General features: G+C 36.2%; 3 protein-coding genes and 1 long non-coding RNA gene across 7 annotated transcripts; 1 reads left to right on the top strand and 3 right to left on the bottom strand.

The window, feature by feature from the left end:
- Positions 1-424: 424 nt before the first annotated feature.
- On the bottom strand, positions 425-1301 carry LOC135119211 (uncharacterized). The gene is made up of 2 exons (XR_010278051.1): positions 1159-1301; positions 425-502 (listed from the first exon to the last, which is right to left on the bottom strand). It is a non-coding gene; the product is annotated as an uncharacterized LOC135119211 (long non-coding RNA).
- A 2645-nt stretch (positions 1302-3946) lies between these two features.
- Positions 3947-5629, bottom strand: LOC110377531 (protein FAM98A). Of its 2 annotated transcripts, none has more exons than XM_021336463.3 (3): positions 5469-5629; positions 5019-5207; positions 3947-4772 (listed from the first exon to the last, which is right to left on the bottom strand). In XM_021336463.3, the coding sequence occupies exons 1-3, from the start codon at positions 5542-5544 to the stop codon at positions 4237-4239; spliced, it is 801 nt and encodes a 266-aa protein (XP_021192138.3). In that variant the 5' UTR covers positions 5545-5629; the 3' UTR covers positions 3947-4236. The 2 variants fall into 2 exon arrangements, with proteins under 2 accessions (XP_021192138.3, XP_049692639.2); XM_049836682.2 differs by lacking the exon at positions 5469-5629 and adding an exon at positions 5366-5453.
- Positions 5630-10705: 5076 nt separating this feature from the next.
- Positions 10706-14986, top strand: LOC110377526 (uncharacterized). The gene is made up of 3 exons (XM_049836684.2): positions 10706-10880; positions 12910-13044; positions 14524-14986. The coding sequence occupies exons 1-3, from the start codon at positions 10826-10828 to the stop codon at positions 14925-14927; spliced, it is 594 nt and encodes a 197-aa protein (XP_049692641.2). The 5' UTR covers positions 10706-10825; the 3' UTR covers positions 14928-14986.
- Positions 14987-16788: 1802 nt separating this feature from the next.
- LOC110377533 (uncharacterized) lies at positions 16789-24852 on the bottom strand. 3 transcript variants are annotated; one of them, XM_049836697.2, is made up of 3 exons: positions 24696-24817; positions 18107-18256; positions 16789-17114 (listed from the first exon to the last, which is right to left on the bottom strand). In XM_049836697.2, exons 1-3 carry the CDS (start codon positions 24754-24756, stop codon positions 16996-16998), a joined length of 330 nt encoding a protein of 109 aa, XP_049692654.1. In that variant the 5' UTR covers positions 24757-24817; the 3' UTR covers positions 16789-16995. The 3 variants fall into 3 exon arrangements, with proteins under 3 accessions (XP_049692654.1, XP_021192140.2, XP_021192139.2); XM_021336465.3 differs by lacking the exon at positions 24696-24817 and adding an exon at positions 19070-19229; XM_021336464.3 differs by lacking the exons at positions 16789-17114; positions 18107-18256 and adding exons at positions 23680-23916; positions 24323-24472 and having other exon boundaries at positions 24696-24852.
- Positions 24853-25324: the final 472 nt, after the last annotated feature.

The following is a 25324-nucleotide window of genomic DNA, read 5'->3' as shown; positions in this document are numbered from 1 at the left end:
GTTCTCCAATTTTGTTATGGACATCAAGCGAGAGGAAAAAGAACACATTATAATAACGTGGCACATAAAAACACGTAGTATTGAATAATTAGGTAACTAAACAAAAACGAAATTGACAAATGTAATAATAAGTATTTTTGTAAGCGATAGCTGTAGAATATATGACATTCCTACATAACCCAGAATGAGGAAAATGGACGCAAAATATTGTATTTATGGTAAACTTGAACTTTGGTGACCAGACAAGATAAATATCATGGCAATGTCTTGTATTTACGAAATGTAGACAGAATTATTATTTTAAAGCTAAATAATATCGAATCAGGCTAAGATCCATAAGTATATACTTACCTTAGTAGGTACAGGACTATTAGGGCAGGGTAATGATGGTATTGGTTAAGATTATAACAGTAAATTCAAAGACTGCTGAGTTTAAAATCCTTTTATTTAAAAGTAAGGTGGTGGTGGCCACCAAGGTAGCCACATTCCGGGTCCATAGTCACTAAAACAAAATATTCAGCATTAAAAGAGGAAAGTGTAATGAACTAGCTCTAGACTACGTTGTACCAACATTCAAATCGGATGAGAAGTTTTGGCGGAACTGCGAGAAACAGACAGACGAGTCTTTCGATGTAGGTAGTAAAGATGTGGGATAATTTTCTCGTCAGTAATGGAAAGAAAAATCTGACGTACAAAACTAGTCGATGGGTAATTAAAAGGAAATAAAAGATTTTCATGTAATACCTAACAAAGTGATAATAACTAGAAGATTTATAGAGATAAGAGGAAAATGTAACTGTGGAAATAAGTGACGTCTCGAATGTGGGTTTTGCCGCTAGAGTATTCAATGAATATTAATAATATAGGTCAGAATCCCATACTACAAACAGTGTGTTAAGTTGGATTCATTATCCATAAAAGGACATGGGAGTACCTACATGTTACTATAATTGGGAACAGGACAGGTACCTAGAAGAAGTCGGAAACCTATTGGCGTTAGTGCAATGATAGCCTCTAACAAAGTATTAAAACCAGTTAATAATCCAAGTAACACGGGCAGCAAGCCATAGAAGAAAAAAATATCAGCCAAAAGAAACAAGAAGAAGAAGATATCACGGCTTCGGACACAGTATCTAAGTATAAAAAATAATTCCTTACTCATAATCGTATCTGTATTTCCGCTGTTTTGGTTTATAACGTTTTGTCATGAAGCTTTTCCCTTTGAACTTGGAGCTGGTTATAACGCCCGGTCCAATGCTGCCTCCGACTGAAAGAGCAAACCCGATGTTGCTGTCACCTAGAATTATGAAACGACGATCTCTTTCTGCAAACAAAAGAATGGAATAAAAACTCTTTTTGAATCTTTGGGCAGCCATTAACCTCAAAGGAATACAATGATTTTTGAAGCTTCAGTCCAAAAAGGTGCATCAAGAGTTGTCTATGATGTAATGACTCTAATCAGTTTTGTATTTGGAATTCATAAAACAAAACAAATGAAAAGAACATGCGTGATTGATTTCCCATAATGTTAAAGTAATGAGGGAATTGGGGAGACGGGTTTTGCTTGTGATTGAATTTAGATAGCTCCATATAAAACAGATAGATCGGGTAATGAAACCCGCAGCTATTTGGTATTATAATGAAATAACAACAATATTAATTACCAGGTTCACAAAAAACATAACTGCACACAACGAACAAAACAAAAGACACAAAGTTACTCTTAGCTAAAAACTGCATTTCTCAAAGTACTGTTTAACGAGATAAACGTTACTTCTTCAGATCATCAGCTTTTATAAGACCCATAACCCTTCCCTGCCAATCCATCAAATATGGTCAAATGACAAGCAACAATACTGACAATTATCGAAACTTAGGGTCCTTATTTAATGATTGTAATTCTGACATGTATACCTCAGCCTCAGTCATTGATAATGATCAGGATAAAAAGTTCTATTGAAACCTTAGAGCACTTAACGAACTGGAACCGCCGTGAACATAAACTATTCGTAAGAGAAGAGAAGTTAATTCAAATGGGGAAGGTGAGGCAATACAAAAAAAGTCATAGCTCGCTCATGACTTTTCGATGGCAAAATTGATAATCATAAGCATAATCTTGAAGCGAATACGAGTTTTTGCTGCTCACAGTAGAAAGTCTTGAAGCAAGACTGTGAGCAGCGTTTTCTTTTCATTTGGTAGAGGGCAAGCGAGCAATTGCGTCTCCAGTTCCTTCAATTCTCCAAGTAATTGGTTAAATTCTCTAATATTGAAACGCCCAATACACCACAATTTTGAAGGTATAATGATACGTTGGTAAGTTTTTATTGATTATGCAGCTGATTGACTGCATCGTCATACTATGACCTAAGTGCATCATGCGTTATTCCTTTTGCAATGCAAAAAGTAAATAATGTATGCGATTTTTTTTTGTAATAAACCTACTCGTTATTCTAGTTCAGAATGATCTAAACTTGATAGTTTAGTCGGAGTCACTTCACTACTGAGCGTTTTCCAGCACATATTAATATTGACAATTTGCATGTACATCAACTGCTTTCGTTATGTAAAATATCTAACACTGCTTTCGCACTGGCAGATTTTTCACTCTGTTTTCCCATGTCTAGCAAATGCGCGTCATATTTCCAGCGGCTAAACTCTTTGTTGTACCAGCAGGTTGTCCATTTACTGCCACAAAAATACATACGTCCTTAACCGAGCGGTAAATCTGCCAGTGTGAAAATACTGTCATACTTAGTTACTCACAGGTCAAAAAATCTAAACAATACACTGCTATGATTCATGGGGACGTGTATGACAGGGCCTTTGAACTCTATACAAAAAAACACCAGAACCGTATCCGAAACAAAATTATTACAAATGCCTGGATCCTCATTTTTTGAAGTTTGTTTTGAGAGGATGTTTTGTATTCCATCATTTTGGCTTACCTGAACGTTATTGTCATTTTAGGGATCCAGGATCTTACAATGATGAATATGAGTAAGATTCAGTAAAATAATGAGTCAGCTTCTTTAATCAAAACAATCCTCTTTTGGTATTTCATGGATCTAATGGACCCTCTTAAAAATATTAAAATAAAATAAGACGGTATTTGAAAAGGGATCATCAAAATGTATTTCGCGCAAATAAAATATCCCTATGTCAGTCTAGGTTGAAAGTGGCAAAATTTACTGTAAATCGACGTCATCATTAATTTGCCTTTCTGAAATCTATCAGATGGATGACATAGAATGGAAAAAGTCCATCCTGTGGGCTCTTGTGTCTACGGACGAAAAATGAGAACATTGAAAATTTTATATCTTATACTACCGAACATAAATTATTTTAATTTAAAAAAGCCCCCACATACACCAGCGCCATCTGTTTTGACCATTATAAATAACGCCAAGCTAACAAGTTTAGTATTATGGAGGCAGGTAAGCCAACTTATTCAATAGATTTTGTTGCCATAAGCTTGTGGTGATTGATCCTCGTTTATTTGCATCGCTTGCTCGACAACAGGATTTGATTCTGTTAAGAGTTTTTTAAGTACTAAAGGAGATGGCGCTGTTGATGAATTCTAAATTTTAAATGCTTGATATGATAATGAATCGACTTCAGATAGGCCTTTTAGACTAATTTACAAACTAATACTAGCTTCATGTGCTGAACGCATCGAAGAAAACATTTCTATTAAAATTTCTTTTACACCTGACATACCTACGCTGTTTTCAGCCACATCGAATCAGATGAGGTCATCTATTTTTATTTAGCAATTCTGAGTTTTTTCCAGATTCAGATGTTCTGATGAGCAGTGTATGACATTTCAAAATATTTCTTGTAAGTATTTCTAATAGAATTTAAAGTCCATGATCAAAGGAAGGTTTGGTGGGGCTATGTAAGGCAATTTGTTCAGGCGTGTAGGAATATAACAAAAATAATACATTCATTTAATAATTGGAATAATTTATTTGGCACTTCAATTTGTAACATCTGAATGTAAATCTTTGTAAGTACATTTTTGGTTATCACAAATCACAACTCACTTTTAATACAGTACATAAATGACATAAACATGATAATGAAAATAAATATCTGAATGCATCTCTAAAGTAACAAAACAATTGTAAAAAATAATACTGACTTAATTTTAGCTTAGCCACTAATACTGTTTTTAATACACACCAATTTTACCCAACAGCCAAGAAGAGTGTGAAACTATTATAAATTTCTTTGTATTTAGTCCCAAATCCAAGAATCACCCTTATTTCCAGAAAAATATCCAGAATTGTGTTGGTTGTTTTCTGAGCCATGTGAAGCTCCCCCCTTTTTATTACTATTGACTCCAACACTTGCTTCATTATCTGCACTGTTGTATCCAGGTTTTCCATTAATAGCACCACTTATCTGGTTAGGCACGTTGACTCCAGGCTTGTTGTTATAATTGATACTCATTGCTCCGTCTCCATATTCGCCGCCAACGATTGAGCTGATGTGAACATTTCCATCATCGTCAGTGTTGAGAGAGTATTGATGTCCAGCTGGGAAGTGGTAGCTGCCGTCTTCGCTGTTCAAGAATGATGATAAGCTGCCCCCGTCAGACCAGAAGGGTTTTTTGAAGCCGTTCTGCCATTTGTCGTCTTTTTTATCGTCATTAGGACCAATTATTGCGCCAATGCTGATGGTTCCTCCGTGTCCGTGGCCTCCCTGGCCTCCTTGACCTCCTTGACCCTTCCAGGGTTTTTCTGGTTTATATGGAGTATACCATGATCCACCTTTAAGGAAATAAATAAGACCATAATATTATAAAGTTTATTGAATAATACATAGTTATACAAACATTAAGTACAGAAACAGTCTTAGATGAAATTGACACTAGTTTATTTTGAATAACTACTTAATTATTTTTTTTTAGTAATACATCATTGTTAGAACTATTGTCATAACTACAAAGAGATTCACTGATTTAATTCCTCGGATAACTGCAGAACTATTTGGTTCATTCTGAGGTTCATCATTACCTTGGTTTTCTCCTTTATTTGGCTTATACGTATCGAGTCTATCGCCATCATCTTCGTGGTTGGATGGTGGCCTTATGGTACCAAATTGTGGACGGATGGTACTACCACCGACACTAAAACTTCCTGGGCCAAAGCTTCCACCACTTATAAGTCCTATAGCAACTTTCCCATTTTCTGCCACAACAGGAGCTGGAATAAGAAACAAGAGATCATTAAACACATTTTTTTAGTGTAGACTCGTATCATCGCTGAACATCCGGTAACGTCATGGTCCGATAACTAGGTACACTAACAAAGTCAAAACGGTTACTAACAGTCGCTAAATAAAAATAACTAACAACATTAACCTGTAGAGAGCTGGTAAACATGCATCATGATAACAGGTTTTCCGTCGTGGTAAACAGAACAAAGTCACGAATTATGTATGCGCGAATGTAGTTGCTTACTCACCCGTATTTGTGGCCGGCGCGGCGTGGTAGACAGAGAGGAGCGCAAGCGCACCCACGAGAGCCACGAAACGCTTCATCGTTGCAAATACACAAATACACTAGGCACGCGGCCGAACGAACCAGCTTTTATAAAGCTATACTACTACATATTAGTATACTCGTACACTTACGTTTGAACGGCCTGGGTTTTGCCGTGGCATGAACGCACCTACGGTGTTTTCGTGAACAATTACGAAAATTCGCAATAATAGTGAATGAGCTTATTGAGATGAATCAATTTTAATTCTGCTAAAATTGTTAAGCTAATATTTTGATGATGAACCGGTTCTTTGGTCATGTTTATTTTGGATTATAGGTAGTTCATGTTACGGTCCTTTCACACGACAGTCCAGTTTTTTGCAGGATACCGTTTTTTGCAAGATCCCGTTTGATCGCAAAAGATATTATATACTAGTGTTCACACGAGTAAACCGCATGCAGGATCCTGCAAAATGCTGTTCCCGTCGATTTGTGCGACTCGGTTTTGTCACTTGATACTGGATCGTTCGTCCAGTAAAAAGCGGGAATCCTGCAAAAACGGACGCTGTGTTCACACGTTGTTCAGTTTTGCAGGATACAGTAAAATGCCGGTCCCGCAAAACTGGACTGCCGTGTGAAAGGGCTGTTAGGCTTTATTCAAATTTGTCAAAAGTAGAAAAAGAAAACAAATTCAAAATTTTTCATATTTCATAAATAATTGTAGTATGAACCAATATGTCCGTATAGTACTTGTTATAAATGTAACTGTAGTTTCTCAGACAAAAGTTTTCTCTGAAGAATAATCTTGATTACCTACTTTTGCAAATTATGGCTTTAGGTAACTATTCCTTGGCATTCTGTTATCAATGCAACCCTAACAGCCTTTTCGCACTGGCGGATTTTCCGAGCGAATTTCCCGCTCTTAACATACAAATTAAATAATGTAAAGAATATGTTAACTAAAGTGGATTGTTTAATATAAAGTTTGCACATCCATTAAGTAGTACATATATTGTCTGTAGTATCGGATAATTTTCTACCTAAGGCTGCGTTCAAACCAAACTGACTGTCAGCCGCCGAATGTGAGCGAACGTTCCGCTGTATACTCGTATTGTATTTCCACACATAGGTATTCACTTATTCGTTCACATCTACAGTGCAAGTAGCTTGGGCATTTTGAGGCAATTTATAAACGTGTGGGTCCAGCGACTCGCTCATTTACCAGAGCAAAATATTCACCCGCATGCTCTTGTCACTTGCTCCAGCTACATGCACCGTGTAAACGCACCCTAAGAATAAAAGGTAATGTTACTTGGGTGGTGAAGTTTCTTTGTAGGATACTTGTGGACTGCAATATGTTAATAGAAATTGTTAACTACATATAAAATGGCGCGGGAAGCAGCTAGTCAACTGTTTATTTCTCACCCGTATTGGTCGTCATGTAGAGGTATGGTCGTATCGGAATGAGCAACTATTTGTGTAATGACATACAATTCATGTCGATGAACTATGATAGCTATCACAATTTCAAGGCAAATGTTTATACCATTTTTTTCATAACGATAATTGCCGAGATCAATTACATTTTACGAAAACATTCGCGGGCTGGGTAATTCCGAACGATAATAGCAGATTTTGATAAATGGTGTTCAGGTCAATAAGGAAAGTCAAACAGTCAAATATTTAAACTAAAAAATTATAATTAAGTTCTTTGGAAATTTAAACGGCGGTTAACGAAGATTGAGAGCCGCGGTCTTAAAAACTCCTATAGCCTATAATTAAGAGCTATTCCAAGACACTTATAAGAAAAAAATCTTAAATTCTCAGTATACAGGATCTTACACCCGGATGAGCATATTACGATAGAATTTTTAATGTATGACATCCTTTGGCGGTGGTCTGGTTAAATAAAGAAAATGTTTTTTACTACTTCTTTAGTAATGACAAGTTATCAAATACAAAAAAAAATACAGTATCTTGATTACCATAGGGACTGACAAAATAAATACAAGTCTACGAAAATATAAAAATAAATTGAATTCTCTCAAAAAAATCGAATAATGACACTAATACATAATAATTCAGTTTCAGGAATTTCAACCCCCTGAAAACTAGCCATTGAACTAAGGAGTTTATTGACCATGACCTTGACCTTCGCTTATAGCATGTTCTCACACCATTGAAGATTTGTTTTGTAGATAGCCAAGTGATTTACGTTTATTTGGCTTTTTGATTACAGTCATAGTTAAAAGGGGCTGAACACAGACAGAATATAAACCTATCTATGCAATAAAAACTATAAAACCAAGTGCTAAAAACCTAACTGCCTTAAAATAGGATTGATCAAAAGTAAACTTTAACCTCATATTTACATAAATATCTTTAATATACTTTAGATATGTAAAAAAATATCAGCAACGCGTTTCGCTGACCAGTGTCACGTAGCCGGCGAGAAAACCACAGATAGGACACTTTTTTGATGAACTTTTCGTGTTCATGCATCGGAAAACTGACCACGAACGACTTAAGTTCGTGTTGTGACTCGGCTCCAACCTTTCGACCCTCATAGTCAACCTACTGGCACATCGTAAAACAACGAAATTGAAAATGATAATTTCAGCCGTTTGTCAGTTGCTTCGAGTAACTGGGAAAAGGCTGAAGTCGTCAATCTGCTTGGCCAATCCGTATGATGAACATTAATTCCATCTCAGAAGGCATGAGAGGAGTATTGTGTCCTGCAGTGCAACAGTGAAAGGATTGTGAGAAACCCATTTCACTACTCCGACGATTAAATCAACGATGCAGTTAGCATACTAAATTCACCTTTGATTTATGACCAGGTTTTTTCCGTAGTACTAGTAGTTTTAGAAGAATATATTGGACAGGTGCCAAGTTTGTATGCGTTTATCTTTTGCAAATATTTGCGAGTGTGACGTTATGCGGGCTATGTCAACAAATTACTTTTTTATTTATGAGTTCGTTTGCATAGTGTGGAAAACGTAACCTCTGGGAAAACATGCTGTATAAAGAAACAATGAATTCAGAACCTACTCCTTTTATGCAAGTCGGTTTATAATGTTGACGATCATTATCTTTATGGGTTTTCTTATACTGTCAGGATCTCATGGAAACGATCATGGTTTTAGCTCCTTATTAAAACTTTTTTTGATACCTATGTTTAGACGTGAAAGACATTTCCTTACGCTAAAATACAAACTAACAAGTAAACAGAGCCATGCCATGTATGATGGCACTCGTCTAACAGAATAATACAGAAAACTGCAAAAAGATTGACAAGGTAATTGACTGGCTCAAAAATAGCTTATGTTGTCATATTCACTTAGAAAAGCATCTTAAAATAATGTTACTTTCATTTATGGTTTTGATGGAATAATTGATTTATTCATAGCTTACGTTTTCATACATATTGCACAGAGGGTAACCATTTTTGATAGTTTAATAGTAGTTATGAATTTGACTTGTTGGAAATTACCGAATTTTATTTTGAAATGCTAATGTAAACAGAGACAAACTGTGTAAAGTTTTAATTATTCTCCATTATATGTACGACTATCATTAACAATAATTTAATTTATCAGTTTAGCCAAACAGTGAACCATATCATTTGCATTAAATATTATTTAGGAAGTTTGGTTTCCTATACCTACATATAGCAGGCCGCAACCCATAACAGCTACCTTCTAAAAACATTCAAATATTACTTAGTAACATTAGTTAGTTATTATACATTACTATAAAGCTTGAAATAGTCTCGCAGTAAGCTTGCAATGTCGTCATATAGTCGTGCCTCTGGTGGGTATTATGACTCCTTACTCGATCTCCTTTGCATACCTATTGGAAAATCCTGATGATAACATCCGTGATGCTAACCCCAGCTTAAAGGTTCGTTTCCATTGAATCTGATGAATATTATTAATGGGAATATTTTAAGGGGTCATGTCTAAAAATAAGGTTTGCTGACTGCAGTTTATCACAGGCGAGATATTTTTAAATCGGTTTTGTTTTTGCTATAAAAAATAGTATGTACTCACTAGTTTTCCCTAGACGTTTCACCCCTACCTAGTAAGTAGATATTATCGCTCTCATGGATAGCCTATAGTCTCCTCCAACACATGGGATATCTAATACTGGAAGATAACCTTTTCTAATTAGCGCAGATCCTGAGATTATCACGTTCACAAACAAACTCTTCAGTTGTTTTCAAGAGTTTCACTGAGGGAATTACTTAACTGAAGCTCTCAGAAGTATCCTTAACCCTTCCTCAGGGTTCTAATCTTTCAACCTGCCAGCTTCTGAACCATTTTTCTAGTGAGCTCGAAAGAAGGCGTGTCATTACAGTATGAACGAAATTCCACATGACATAGTAGCTGTAACAAATTACGTTTTCTCCTCAACTAATTTTAGTACATGAAATACTTTTGGAAAGAAAACACAGCTTGGGTTTTACCCATCACATCATTTAAAATGGCTGTCACTACTCTGCCAAAGAGCCAGAGATTATTCTAAATGGCCATTTCTTATAACTCAGACTTAAAATAATAAAATAAGTATTTGTATAATGCAAAAAAACAATTTAATGTACGCAACGTCAATTCCTAGATGCTTATCTGTTAGACGTTTCTTGCCACTCTTTTTTATAGGCATTAGGCACTTTGTGGATATGTGTGTCAAGATTTCGTAGGTGACTACGCTTACCATTTAAACTAAATCTTTCAATTAAAACTTTCATTTGGAATTCATAAGCATTTAAGTAAAGGAATCTACAAAACTCTACTACTTTCTCTACATAGTCTTTTCCCTAACTGCCTATATCTGACCCTATCTGACCTCCTCAACCCGGTGGCAAGACCCGTAACGACAGCTAAAAAGATGCCGATGAATTGAGAACCTCCTCCTTTTTGGGAAGTCGGTTAAAAATGTTCGAATAACAGCTGGCCTACCAATTTAACGTGCCTTCCGAAACTTCACGAAAAGATGGACCCGTCTTGCACCATGAGTTGGTGATTACGAACCATTCAGCTGTTACTTAGCAACGACTTCCAAACTTCATTCCAAAATTAAAAAGCGCGCCATTTCCAGCGCATATCATTTTGACAGTACATAAAGATAAAAACAAAACGCGATCGCTTAATTCCCGCGAAGTTTTATTCATGCACAATTCGTGACTATGCTATTGTTTTTTTTTTTAATTATTATCTGAGTCACAGCGGCGCTCCTCGCGACCTGTCATCGTCGAATCGAACGTACATATAATAAAACGCGTTGTGTGTGTGTGAAGTAAAGCGAAGTTTGTTTTGTTCCCAGCCAGTGTTGTTCGCCATGTCGCGATTTGTGGCCGGTTTTATAACAATCCTCTATGTCTGCGCGGTCTCAGGTAAACATTACGATATTATTATTAGAGTAATAGGCGGGAAAGTGTTTTTTTTTTTGGTTTTCCTTGTTGCGTTTTGTTGCTTTCATATTTGGATACGTTAAATCTGTAAAGGCATTTGAGGTTATAGTTAGGCTTTAACCTTTTAGAGTCACTTGGAATTTTAGGTACCTACTTTAGAGTAGCATTTTTGAAATGCCAATTTTTTCCTTGTATTATAGATTTTTGGATTTAAGTGCATTCTTCTCAAAGTTGTTTTTATTTATTAATATTATGTATTTATAAATTCTTAAACAAAGTTTTCTGTTGACGTAAAGTCCAACTTATACCTAGCGACATTTTTCCTTGTCTATTGAATATTTATTTATGAAACAATCCAAGCAGTTTGTGCACGTGAGAAAGTGGGAAAACAGCATTAAGGGTCAGCGCACACTAACTCTCTGTACGAAGTTTATCGCAAGTGCATTGTTGGTTTTCTACTTTTCAACTATCCTTTTCATGCCAATAGTATAAAGCTGAGGAGTTTGTAGGTATGTTTGAACGAGCCAATCTCAGAAACCACTTTTCCGATTCTTTTCCTATCGAGTAAACCTTTATGCATCTTTTTGGGGTAGTTCCTACTGGTGAGAAACTGGTGAAGCCGCTGGAGAACTACAGTGGATTTGAAGAAGATATCACCATTAATACACTATATTTTACCACTAAAACTTATAGGTACCAATCTATACTAATATTATAAAGCTGAAGAGTTTGTTTGTTTGTTTGAACGCGCTAATCTCAAGAACTACTGGACCGATTTGCAAAATTCTTTCAGTGTTAGATAGCCCATTTATTGAGGAAGGCTATAGGCTACTTTTTATTCGGGTTCGTGCCGTGGTTCCTACGGGATGCGGGTGAAACCGCTGACAGAAGCTAGTATTATAAATAAGCAAAAAATAACTTTAAAAATAGCATAAACATATTATTATTTTCGGTTAGCTTATCGCCTTATTTTAATGTGTAATGAGTAGGTACAATGTTATCAATGTTACAGGGATAAAATATGCATAAACTTTCCAGTTTTTTGTTGTTGTGGCAATTGAAGCATGACATGGGAGTAAATAATGGCGTCCACGGCCGATTTCGGCCACGGCGGCTGTTCTCATTTAAGGAGATCAGCCAGCTGTGCAGGGCATATTATACTAAGTGCACGAGCATTTGCGCAGACACAGGGTGCACTCCCTATTCCTTCACTCTCATAACCCGATTTGACGGCAATCCGACACGACCGGAAAGAGTCATAGGAGTACCTACCATGGCGAACAAAATGACTAGCGGAGTTGTCACTGTAGGTACTTACTGAGAAATGAATATCCACCAACAATGGAGTCATTAGATGGTTATCAGTTCCTTTAAGAAAAGCTTATTACTGCTTAATGTGGATTGATGTCTGATACAAGTATGACGTGCATAGGAAAACCCATGAGTCATTGCTAAGTGCATACCTTTGTTTACTTTGTTATATCTTCACTAATCTGTTTCACGTTCGGTCACTGCCCATGTTAGCAAGACAGTGTTATGCATGACAGAATATTTGGTCGTCTTAATGAGATAATTTTGAAACCATGACTTCATAATTAAACGGAACAAACAGATAAGTTTATCCACTTTGAACCTTGGCAAAATTTCCCAAATACATAACCCAAAAATATAACCGTTGGGAGATGAAAAACTTAACTCAGAGACAGTAGCATTTTATGTCAATAAAACTACGACATTGTGCTTACAATTCTTATCGTGTATTGGGTGGATTTATTTACAAACAAGACCCTAGAGTCAGGGTTTACTCAAAGCCCTCTACAACATCGAATGCAGATATTAATATTTTTTTATGTACTTTTTAGTAACCATTGATATAATTTCCCTTTAACCCGATGGTTGACTGGTAGAGAATGCCTTGAAGCATTAAGTTCGCCAATGTGCCATTTATTTTTGTACGTGAAGTATAAATAAGTAAATATACTTACTGATAGAAATCCTTACCTCCTTTCAGGACAGCAGCAAAGAGGTCCACCAAACGACAGCAGCATCAGAGTTGGGTCTGTCACTGGTGGCAGCTACCCTGATGGCGCCTTCAGTATTAACTATGGAGACGGCAAGGGACCGATGGTTCCCTCTTCAGCGAACGGTAATTGTTTACAATAATTAGCTGGTTCTTATGTTCTAAAATAAGCCTATCATATACCATCTGATCTGATTGACTGCCTCGTTGGTCTAGTGGTCGCAAGCGCGGCTGCTATGCTCGAGGTCTCGGGTTCGATTCCCGGGTCGGGCCGAAATCGCTTTGTGGGTTTTCTTAAACTTTCACAAAGCAGCCCGTAGTCTGGAAGTTGGTTATTGATTCACCCGTGCATCGGAGAGCACGTAAATGTCGGTCCTGCGCCTGATCTCTTTCCGGTCGTGTCGGATTGCCGTCCCATCGGGTTATGAGAGTGAAGGAATAGGGAGTGCACTTGTGTCTGCGCAAATGCTTGTGCACTATAATATGTCCTGTGCAGCTGGCTGATCTCCTTAAATGAGAACAGCCGCCGTGGCCGAAATCAGTCGTCGACGCCATTATGCCATCTCAACTAGTTCACCTGTTTTACAACGAGAGCTTAGCAAAAGTTCTCTGCAAAGACAGCGATTCAATTTTATTTTCCTATCAAAAGTTAGGAATTCGTTATCAGTCTATAAGTGCGATGTCTATGACTCAAATTAGGTGAAATATAGAAGAGAATGGAGACGACATATACCTAAGACTTATTATCCAACAGAAAACACGAAACAAGGGCCTTATCTAACATTGTATATAATGGGCATGTATGATAAAAGGCAGATAGGAAAAGTTTCGGATTTAATGCAGGATAAATTAACTACGTTAACAAATGGTATAATCTCCACTGAGGCACACAATAAGCCATTATCAAGTTTTAGACATCATATCATTCCGACTTAATAAGCGTTCGATGCATCTGATAAATGTTTCCATGACCTTCACCAAGAACTTTAATAAGTTACCTCACTAAGCGATATCCAAATTAGTTCATCGTTTAAATAAGGAAACACCCATAACCGAATTAGTAACAAACAAACTAATTAGGAATCAAGTCAGGATATGCAACAGACAGACTCGAGTCATCCTCTATCATTGTCTAAGGATAGAGTGATTCATACATTTTCGACGAAGACATATGGATATTGACACAATTTATAATATCCCATGGTCCTATAATGAGCTAATTTTACATATAAATCTTTGTAAGCATGATGTAAACGTACAGGAAACCCCTATGTATCATTGCTAAAAATAATATTTGTTTGGTGATTTAATCGTTAACTGTCAAAATTGGTCATGGATGATTCATCGGGATAGGCTAATGCAGGTTAGTGATGAAATAAGTTAAGACTTTTGCTACCAATTTAATTTTGAGAATCGTTGTATCCTGTAGGCGAAATTTTCCTTCCATTACCATTTACGATACTGTGGCTATTTACCCCTTTTTTGAGCCTTGTTTGAGCATTTACGTAAATACACCCATTTAGTGTCCTATCCATAAATGTAGGAGACTTTTTATATCCACATTTCTTTCACAATATATTAACAAAGAACCTCATCTCATTCCAGTGCCCCAGAGAGAAGAAGACCTCAGAAGACTGAAAGCGACAAACGACAGCATTGCAGTCGGCGTGGTGTCTGGTGCTAACTTCGGAGACGGAGCCTTTAGCGTCAACCGCGATGACAATAAACCAGCACCAAATAATGGTGCAGCTGCATACGACAGACCGAATAATGGATACGACGGACCAAATAATGGATACGACAGACCAAATAATGGATACGACAGCCCAAATAATGGTCAAGGATTTGCCTACGATAACAACCATTTAGGTGATAGCCAGAATCCTCCGTACTACGGAAATAAATACGATAGGCGAACAACTGAAGCTCCGGCATCGAACTCTGGGACAGATAAAAAAGGGTTCTTTTCAACTGTCCGTAGTTACTTATCGAAATGGTTTTTCTTTTAAATGTTAAATGATTTTTTGACACGTTTACTTTTATAAATATATTTAGTAACAAATTGTGATGTTTGTTTTATGATGACTGAATTAAAAATAGAATTGTATTCGTTACTGGGGGTAGATTTTTGGACTATTGGAAATAATGTGGGTTGCTACTTTAAGAACACGATTTTTGTAAAGAGAATGTGACCGGCTTTTTGCATTTGTTTTGGCTGTGGACACCAGAGAAAGTATGTCTTTATAAAGTTCAATCATGACATCATAGTAAGGGGCGTACGTGGTTATCATAACTTTTTTGTTAATATTAGATTTTACAAACTTATTTATAATTTTATAAATTAAATAAATGCTTTTCCATATAACTGTTTTATTAACTTATATCTACATTTTACTCTTTTTGGTAAAATATTCTCAGTAGATCCACAATGGCTTATACATTTTGTGACCACTGGCAAATCTTATCTCGACGATGGTTGACAGCTAAACAATGTTTTCGCTTTTTTGTATATTCATCTACTTTACAAGTAAGGACTCTTAAATAATCTACGGAACTTTATCTGGCTGGATACCTGTTTAAAGTAAATACATATGACGCTGTACTTATCTCCCAAAATAGCCTTGATGGCCATTGTTGCATCATCGCTGCATTGAGACTGATGAAAACATGATACGTGGTTTTATCGGTAACTAGCTTCCGCCCGCGGCTTCGCCCGCTTCAAGTTCGGTTATATCGCGTTTCCAGGAGAACTCTTCAAAAGTCTGGGATAAAAACTATCCTATGTTCTTTATCAAGGTCAACTCTGTATCTGTACCAAATTTTATTAAAATCAGTGAAATGGTTTAGACGTGAAAGCGTAACAGACAGACAGACAGACAGAGTTACTTTTGCATTTATAATATTAGTAGGGAAGTAGGGATTCAAAATAAAACTACTTTTACGGATTTTTCTAGGCCTGGTCTAGCCAGGCCTAGAAATATAATCACTGTAAAATCCTAAACCTAAGAATTCAGTAAGCTCGTTCTGCGTAAATCGCATTGTCAATAAATACTTAATCAACAAAATGTAGAGTAGCTTTTTGTAACTAAAATGTCAAGACGACCAACACCTTAGTCTGCCCGTGATGGGATATTATCTGTCGGGATATAATAAAATTAATATAATCGCGATAAGATCCGTAAATTAGTTTTTTATAAAAGTCTTATGTTCGCGTAGGTAAGTGAAGTGAAGTAGAAATCAACATGTTAACCAGTTTATCGGTCAGTTTGAATTTTTGACCTATTCCTTTTCATTATATCTGACCGTATCGTGTGACGTATGAGATGAAACTAAGAGAAGTGCAGGATGTTTAGTATAATACATTTTTGCAAAACAATTAGTTGGTGAGAGTAAGTATTGTGATAATAAGTCACTGTATTACATTAGAATCTTGGATTCTCCAGTGCGAGTTGTGTTACTCGGCAATACTTAGCTAAGCCTTTTCTAGATACCATGGGTGACGACTTGGAGCCTAACAAGGCGCTAAATAATAACCAGGGACAACGCCATCTAGCGAAATGCGTGCGAACTATAGTTTGTGTAATGCGACGCCCTCTGTAATATTGTGAGAAAGATGCTTAATAACTTCATGGATTTCATTATTTTCAACAGTTCCTTCAAAACATAGAGGGCACGAGACACAATTTCAATTTCTCTTTGTTGCCTCCTTTTTCATTTTTACCGATATTTTGAGCTAAGATTAGCTGGAAGCCGAGCGACCCCAAGATAGTTGGGAAAAGGCTCGGGAGATGATGTTGATTTTGAGCTTAGAATATAAAATGCTCAAATGGAATTGGTACCTACATAGGAAAATGAATTAGTAAAAGAATATACTTTTAATAAATATGGTTTATTTTTCTTTAATTTTACATTAAGTATATAGGTTGTTCTTAATATTATCTAAGCATTAAAATTAGTAAATGCATTGTTTGAAGAGTCATCAACTCCGTACGTTGTAAAACTTTTCTTTTTTTTACAAGTATTCAGAAAGTCTTAATGTATAGTTCGGTAGGGTGTCGTAGAATACTTTCTTTCTCCTTACGTGAAAGGAATTCTGTCAGCGAATGTGTTGTTCCTGACGACTGATGCTGTGACACTGCCGAACATGGCCCAGGAAGCACCGGTGTTCACTTTGTTCACTAACGCCACTTCAGACACTGAAACGGTGAAAAATAACATGTTAAACAGTTAGTAGATAACCACAAGAGTACACTGCAATCTTCTAGACGAACCATAGTATGTGTGGGCTCATAAACCAGTATGAAGATGAATGGTAGTAAGAACATTACAAAGATCAGGTATTAAGCCGCTAAAAAAATTTGCTAATCATCGGGTCAACAGGTTTAGTCTACAGTGTCGGGAACGCTAAGTTTTAAGGACTTTTGTTTGCGAATAAACATGCGAACGATGGCGAGAGTCCACGGGCTACAAAGTAGATCAGTAGAAACACTTATACCTACGCGGCACTCAAGTGTTATCAATGTACATATGTAAGTACTTTATTTACGTTTTATTACGTTAGGCATTTGATTTTGATTACTATCCATGACCCCGTGACATATTTTTTATCTTAATTTTATACATTTATTTTAGTCTTATTTTAAAGCACTGGTACTCAGCTACATCCGGTTAGACTGGAAGCCGACCCCAACATAGTTTGGGAAAAAGGCTCGGAGGATGATTTTAGTCTTATTTTACTAATAACACTAAAGTAATCATAATAAAGAAGTAAGATCTGCCCAATTAGATTTGGTACTTAATAATATTTAGTATTTCACATACCTATATGTTACATAGGTACTTAAGTTTCGTACATAATCTTTAAATATCTTGGGAAATCGTTACTGCTAGTCAAGTCAAAGTCAAAAACGTTTATTGAAAGTAGGCTAGTTTTTAGCACCTTTTCACGTAAAATTTACATAAAGGGAGGGCCCCTTTCAAAAGTCAGAAAGTCTGATTCCTATGCGGCGAGCAGGTCAGAATTGGAAACCGACCACAATATAGGGGAAACGCCAGGCCAGGCTATTTTGATAATTATAAGGCTCATTCACCAACAATATAAACTGCCTCCTGTGATTTTACATGAAAATTCAGGAAACTGACAATGATGCTGACTTATAACTTGTTCCTTGGTGGTATATCAACATACCTTCTTCGTTATTTTCTGGGGGTTTAGTGGTGGGGTTCTCTCGCGCCCCCACCACTCGGTTGCCCTCCACGATGCCGCCGGACGCGCCGCCACCGATAGCGAACGCGTTCCCAATGTTCGTGTCCTTCATTAACGTTAGCTTCTTCCTGGCTGGAATTTTTAGAAAGAAATACAATATCAGAAGTTATACTTATAAGAAAGGTACGGTAGACTGCACATCAGTGGTAACTGTCATGCACCTTAACTTAATAGTAATAAGTATGATTTTCCTATAAAACTGTTACCACTGACCTGAAGTTGATTGCACAAGTTTTATTCGAAAATAAACCAACTCCACTTATACTACAGGCTACGATAAGAAACGAGCTTCGGCCAACTGTTTATTAGATGAAAAGTATTTTACATTAAAGGAGATGTTTCAAAATGTACCTATGGAGCCCCGGCCCACTCTTTGTACTTGCACCATACTAAAAACTGGTGAAAACTATAATAAACAGTCAATCCAATTAATTTAATTTGGCTGTAAAATACAAAAATATACACTTGAGATTGCAACACACAACAAAAAACCATTATGGCGGTAAGTTTAATACCATATGCTGGTGGTTCTACCATCGATGTCTGCTCGATAATGCTGCCACAGACCATCAATCAAACTACGGATTGCTATTTACAGCGGTATATAGTTCATTTTACATGGGTCGGCAAATGTCCCTTGCACAATGACTTAATTTATTGAATAATATAATGGGTTGGCTTAAAATTCCTGGCCAAAAAATTTAGATTTTAACGAATAGAACTACCAATCGACAGTATGCAGTACAAAGAATATGCAAAGCTTGGGTTGTCTATTTCTTTCCTGGCAGAATTTATGGGATCACAGATTTTTTGAAGAACTTTATGCGTATAATTTACAAACTAAATTGGGTTTACTATAAACATAAAAAAAAACACGTTAAATACCTGGACTTGCGCACACGCAGGCGAGGAACAACAGAGCCAAAGTGACAGAAAGACGCGCCATCTTGCTTCTCTGGTGATATTACACAACTGGTTCACGATACACAACGACGAACGTTTAAATACCGCCAATACCGCAGCTTTATCATTCCGCTGCACTTTCTTGTTATTATTTTTCATGATAAACGGACATCCCGAAGCTTTTGATAGTAGTTCTATAAATATCTAGACTTTTATATAATACTTTAAACTGACTTAATCTGTACTAGTTCTAGCTTCACTGGCTGCCCGAGATTAAGTATTGCTTCCCGTAGCCCTATAGTGACAAAAACTATATTCTCCTATGTCCTGTTCCCGTATCTAAGCTGCCTCACTAATTTTCAGTTTAAACGGTTCAGCCGAATTGAGGCATATTTGGAGGATACAGTTTTTGAAACAAAGATTTGGATAAAAGCTCTGAGTCTACTGAACTGGTTTAAAATTCTTTCAATTATGGGGAGCTACAGTATCCCTGGAAGTATATTTTATTCGGGTACGGGAAGCATTCATGAAACCATAGCAACACTTTGTCATTAGTATTTTATATCCCAATAATTAAAAAAAAACATAAAAATGATAAATTGTGATTCATCGAACCTTTATTAATAATGCCGGAGTGATGACTTAGGGACAGCAATTTTTTTTTTGGTAAAAATACCCGTTGGTGAGCTAAAAATACCTATACCTGCACATCTCTTCGGACATAAGGGTGCAATAACATAGCCGTTCATTTTTAAAGGTAAAGGACCTTTACCACAAGAGTTTCCGAATTAAGATTTTTTTTATTTATTCCTTAAAAAAATATCAATGACACAATGTCATGTCATTCTAAGTGGAAGCTAGTATCCAATCTTCGATTGTAACTGGGTTTAGCCTTCATCATAGCGGCTCGAAGTAGTAGCCGAAACCCTGTGGCCAAACATAGGTTTCGTATTTATCATCGGATAGGTTTTCAGTTCAGTCAAGCTTTTTGGATTCCTTGAATCTAGAGGAACTGCAGCATATTTGGAATACTGCAGGTAACTTGGAATACTTCGATATCTAAATATATATAAACGCCATCCGAGTTTTTATTCCGTAAACATAACGTCAAACGATACACAAAGCCATACAGCATTAAAAACAGGACGCCATCTTGACATTTCGGCTACCAGCCCCCAGCGAACGAGACGCCTGATTTGAAAACTTTTTCGGTAAGAATGCAATCAGTGGTAATCATTTGCTGTAATACTCTAAATCATTATTGTAATTATTTTAATTGCGGAGTAACCTTGTTAGTTTAAGATATTACTATGATTTTGTGAATATTTCTAGAATTAAAAATTTGACATGCAATTTTAAGTTAGGTTGGTGTGTTGTTAATTTGGAATACCGTGTTTTTTTTTGCTTTTCAGTTTTTTTGGGAGTCGGTTTTATTTTTTTGGGAAAGTTTCTTTTTTGTAAAGAGCCAATGACTATAAAAATATTAGAATTCTATTAGTTTCTAAGAAAAGGTGTTAGCAATTTTCAAAGAAAAAAAAATGAATATAATTTAGAATACTATATTCCAAATTATCTGCACCCTAGGTCAAATCACGTTTTTGGAGTTTTTTTAGTTTGATAATATATCTGGTATTTTTTATATTTGATTGTTCTCATTTTTAAAGTTTAATATTTTGACAATAATTTAATGTATTTTTTATTGAGCTATCCCGTTTCTCCTTCAATTTATTTTCAAAAAACAAACTGGTATTCCAAATATGCTTCACTTCCTCTACTGAGATTCTTATCTCGTTTCCAAACTTATTAAATAATTTCAGTGCACTTCGACTTCTTGAAATACTTTTTCGAAACATACGAGTTTCTTAAATTGACATAGAGATACATACCTACAATTTTGAGTTGACAGGTCTTATTTTATCGTAACATACATTACTTTTATTATTCTGATTACTTGTGGCCTGGTCATTATTATCAACAAATTGTATTGTTATATATCTTCTTCACTTTGGAAAATCCAGCAGCTAAGTATATACCTAGATTTTTATTTACATTTATTTATTCATTTGTTTATAACAGTACTTGCGTACTTACATTACGTAATATGTATATCCAAACCTGTTTAGACGTAAGAATGTTAAACGACACATGTAATTATTATCCTACATGTACGCAGTAATTATAAAATCTCCCGCAAACTGGGGACATTTTAGTTGGCCGACAGTTTCGTCGGGTCTCGTAGTATCTACTATATAAAAATAAGTCGGGTTTTCCTTCCTGAGTCAGAGAACGCACGAGCCGATTTCCACGGTTTTGCATTTGTTGGAAAGGCAAAGAAAAATCTCAAATATAAAACAAAAAAAAAACTTTTATCTTTTAATCATCAAACAAAATGTAACATAAAACGAAGCTATCTGGTGGCAAAACGGAGTTCGCCAGGTTTGCTAGTAATGTATGGATTAAGATGAATGGGAGAACGCACGTAACAAAGATCAGGTATTTGATCGGTATCAGGAAAATGATTGAATGATGATGAACTCAAATTTCTTAAAAAAATAAAAATCTTTGTGGCCCACTGTGGGCCGACTGTTTGGTCCGCAGTATGCAGGTTGGCTAAAGGTAATATCAGGGAATTCAAAACATGTTAATCGTTATAACTTACCTTCCTTATAAATTATGTTGGAAAATCAATCAATGCCACCTAAATAGCTAATAACATTAGATTGTAAAATGATAGAGCTGTCTAAATCCCAAGTTCACCGACAACATAAAAGTCCTTTTTCCTAAAACAAGGAAAAACTGTTTTCTAATAACGGGAAAATTGTTGTATACAGAATTGATTTAAGAAAACTACTGTTCAACTTTACTTTTGTCGATACCTTATTAAACAAATAACTCTCATAATATGAAAAATCTATTTACTTCAGATACTTGGAAGTTATTACTTTGGATGTTAAGAATACACATATCCAATATTTTTTAAAAGTGAACTGAATATTAATGTAGACGAAGGAACTAATATGGCTCCCGCTAAAAAAATATTTGGCCATGTGTGTAATTTTCAGTTGTAGTATAGTTATCGGCACGAATCTTGAGCTCTGACCTTCACCTGCGCAGAAGTAATTTATTGGGTCCCTTTTGTGGTATGAAGTGAGGTGCGGGGGCGGGCTAAAGCGGTGATTGGCCCGCAGTGCAGCGCGTCATAGCCGTCACTCGGGATTGGTTCTTTGCTAATAAATCACTTCTGCGCAGATGTAGGTCAGAGCTCAAGATTCGTGCCGATAACTTATACCTACCGCTATTTTACTATTACTCGTCAATATCTATGTGTATACTATAGGTATGACATATTACACAATATAAGAAAATATTTTTTATTTCTGCCAACGCAATGTTATGAAATTGATAACAATTAATCGTTACCTACTTAAGTATAAACTTGAGCTGTAATCTTAGTCAAAACTAGGTATTTTAGTACTAAAAAGATGCAAGATTTTTCCTCTAAAGATGAAGGGAGATCTAGAGATTTCTGCTGAAGATCGAGCAAAGGGTTATTCGTCAACTGGACGCTAAAGAATGGTCACAGGCTCGGGAAATGATACCTAAGTGTTGTCTCATTCCTCAGCAAAAGCATTTCCAATAAAGTATGGACACTGTTTCTTTTACATGCACTATCAATCCCAGGACATTCAGTATTTGTGAGTCAGCAATTTTTTTATTTGAATCTCCAACGATCGGATTTTTGCAGTATCTGATTCAAGCTTTAAAAAAATGTATTTATGGACATTTTCCACTGCAGGAGTTAAGTATATAATTCTTATAGTAAGCACATATATATCTGCAGCTGCATCCTTTACTCGTTGGAGAAAAAAGTATCATAGCGGTTGCCAGACTTTGTGGTTTATTTATGATCTCAATAACCTACCTCCCCGGCACTAAGAGTACTCCATCTTATACTGGATTATTGATGAAGGTTTGTCCCTGCTAGGGCCTATAAGTTCAGATTCAAGGTCTGCGCGGTCATTTACCTCCTTGCTCAAGTCTTTTTGTACTTCCAATACTAGTTCTTTGCCGGCTGCTTCGCCTGAGTTACAGAATAGGCTCTTATTAGAGCAGTATTAAACTTTTTCTATATCTATAGCTGTATGATATCAGCTTTACTTACTCAATATACTGACTCCAATATTTCATTATTTGTTTGTGATGTGATGATGATGATGATGTCCTCCTAGCCGATTATCGGCTACGGCGGCTGTTCTCATGTAAGGAGATTAGCCAACTAGGTACGGCACGAGCATTTGCGCAGACAGGTGCACTCACTATTCCTTAAGTTCATAGCCCGATGGGACGGTAATCCGATACGACCGGAGAGGGATCGACCCGAGACCTCGTGCTCAGCAGCTGCACTTGCGACAGCTAGACCAACGAGGCAGTGCTTGTGATATACCTTTAATTAGGGTCACTGTACTACTTAGAGTAAGAGTAATGCCTTTGTCCAGCCGTGAATGTCTTTCGGCTTACATGATGACTACCCAAGAATTTCTGCTACTGCGACTACCCGGTATAAGATATTCAGAAAAACAAAACACAACATATAAATTCCGATATTTATTCATTATTAAAAAAATACTGAAAGACAGTTGAATTCAGTCTACACATAGATCAAGATGTTATCACTTAATGACCGAAAGGTGCAAACATATTATTATTAATAGGGAAGGGTTGTTGAGGGGCGTCCTGGTTGTTCTTCGAGACTCCGGTGGCTCTTCCACCAGCCGCAGAGAAAGCACTTCCAGTGTTCACGTTCTCTACCAGCGCTATATCTGTCTCACCTGGAAGTAGACATTACAATGTTATTATTTATTTGAATATGAGAGACTCTTCAAAGTCTTGGTCCCTTATATCTGATAACTAGCTTCCACCAGTTTCAACCACGTCCCATGGAAACTAAGTACTCCAGGCACCCGAATGGGAGGTCATCTTTCCTCGATAAATGGGCTATCTAACACTGAAATGTTTTCTTCCAATCTGTCTAATAGTTTATTTATTTAACTTATAAGCTTGATAATACTAGTATATTGGTTTCGTGAGTTGTTTTGAGTTAGTATTTTGGCTTAGTATCCCTAACAAATCCTAATTTAAACAGACGAGATTTTTTTTCCCTTGGGAAAAATGCGAGAAGAATTCTCTACTCGATAGTTCGTTCGGTCTAAAATATAGGAAGAAGCTGATGCTTACCTGCTTCTCCAGGAATGGGTGCTTCAGCTTCAAGAGGTACTCCAGCCTTCGCAGCCATATCACTGTCCAATTGGGCACGACCACCCAAAGCACCAATTCCGAAACCAGATCCTATTGAGCTGTTCTTGGCTAAAATGATCTTCCCAGGCACTGGAAATAAAAAAAAGGGGTTGTTAGAACTACTCAAAGTTTCAATAAAAATGTCTGACTTAAATATCGTATTAATTTTCATTGAAGTCACTGATTAAAGTTAAAAAAATATCATAAAGTACTAAATAAAAATATTATTTGCAATGGTCTAACACAACAAATCACTACATTTAATTCTTCTTACAAGGTAAATAAACAAGAATAAAAATAAGTACATGAATACCTGGACTTGCGCACGCGCAGGCGAGGAACAACAGAGCCAAAGTGACAGAAAGACGCGCCATCTTGCTTCTCTGGTGATATTACACAACTGGTTCACGACACACAACGACGAACGTTTAAATACTGCCAATACCTCAGCTTTATCATTTGTGCACTTATTTTCATGATGATAGGGTATCCCGAAGTTTTTGATATATATTCGTTTTACACAATAATTTATTAATACACTGCCTGTATAACAATTTCATCATTCGGTTCCACTTACTTGATATATAAAAGTTTAAAGGACTCATAGATATTTTATTTCAGCCAAGAACCAAATTACAGTTTGTATCTCATGCTTCCACTGTTGTAATGTCTGGACTGATTTAGGTACAATTTTATATGGATGTAATATTGGTTATAAATTACTTGCCATTCAGTAACATCATATAGGTCTCCCAGGATTATAATAAGAAAAGATTCTCCTGGATTGAATTAGAAGTAAAATGAAACCTGTGTTACATATAGTTATATATGGATAAGAAATATATTTATTAAGTACCTGATCAAAATTAAGTATGTACCTATTCAAAATTATACTTCTAAGTATACGTAACAAACTTAAGTTTATATCACATTTTAATTAGT

This window comes from Helicoverpa armigera, chromosome 3 (assembly GCF_030705265.1).
Source record: "Helicoverpa armigera isolate CAAS_96S chromosome 3, ASM3070526v1, whole genome shotgun sequence".
NCBI classification, from domain to species: domain Eukaryota; kingdom Metazoa; phylum Arthropoda; class Insecta; order Lepidoptera; family Noctuidae; genus Helicoverpa; species Helicoverpa armigera.
Note: the sequence above shows the minus strand (reverse complement) of the source record. Positions and strands in the feature narration are given on the sequence as shown.

Bases quoted from the DNA above. Each gene is read 5' to 3' on its own strand.
- LOC110377531 (XM_021336463.3), bottom strand. From the start codon at position 5,544: ATGAAGCGTTTCGTGGCTCTCGTGGGTGCGCTTGCGCTCCTCTCTGTC. The intron at 5,208-5,468 runs GTGAGTAAGCAA...TTCTTATTCCAG, and splicing joins CGCGCCGGCCACAAATACGG to CTCCTGTTGTGGCAGAAAAT. The intron at 4,773-5,018 runs GTAATGATGAAC...ATTTCCTTAAAG, and splicing joins AAATAAAGGAGAAAACCAAG to GTGGATCATGGTATACTCCA.
- LOC110377526 (XM_049836684.2), top strand. From the start codon at position 10,826: ATGTCGCGATTTGTGGCCGGTTTTATAACAATCCTCTATGTCTGCGCG. The intron at 10,881-12,909 runs GTAAACATTACG...ACCTCCTTTCAG, and splicing joins CTATGTCTGCGCGGTCTCAG to GACAGCAGCAAAGAGGTCCA. The intron at 13,045-14,523 runs GTAATTGTTTAC...ATCTCATTCCAG, and splicing joins GGTTCCCTCTTCAGCGAACG to TGCCCCAGAGAGAAGAAGAC.
- LOC110377533 (XM_021336464.3), bottom strand. From the start codon at position 24,756: ATGGCGCGTCTTTCTGTCACTTTGGCTCTGTTGTTCCTCGCCTGCGCG. The intron at 24,473-24,695 runs GTATTCATGTAC...TTTTATTTCCAG, and splicing joins CTGCGCGTGCGCAAGTCCAG to TGCCTGGGAAGATCATTTTA. The intron at 23,917-24,322 runs GTAAGCATCAGC...GTCTACTTCCAG, and splicing joins ACCCATTCCTGGAGAAGCAG to GTGAGACAGATATAGCGCTG.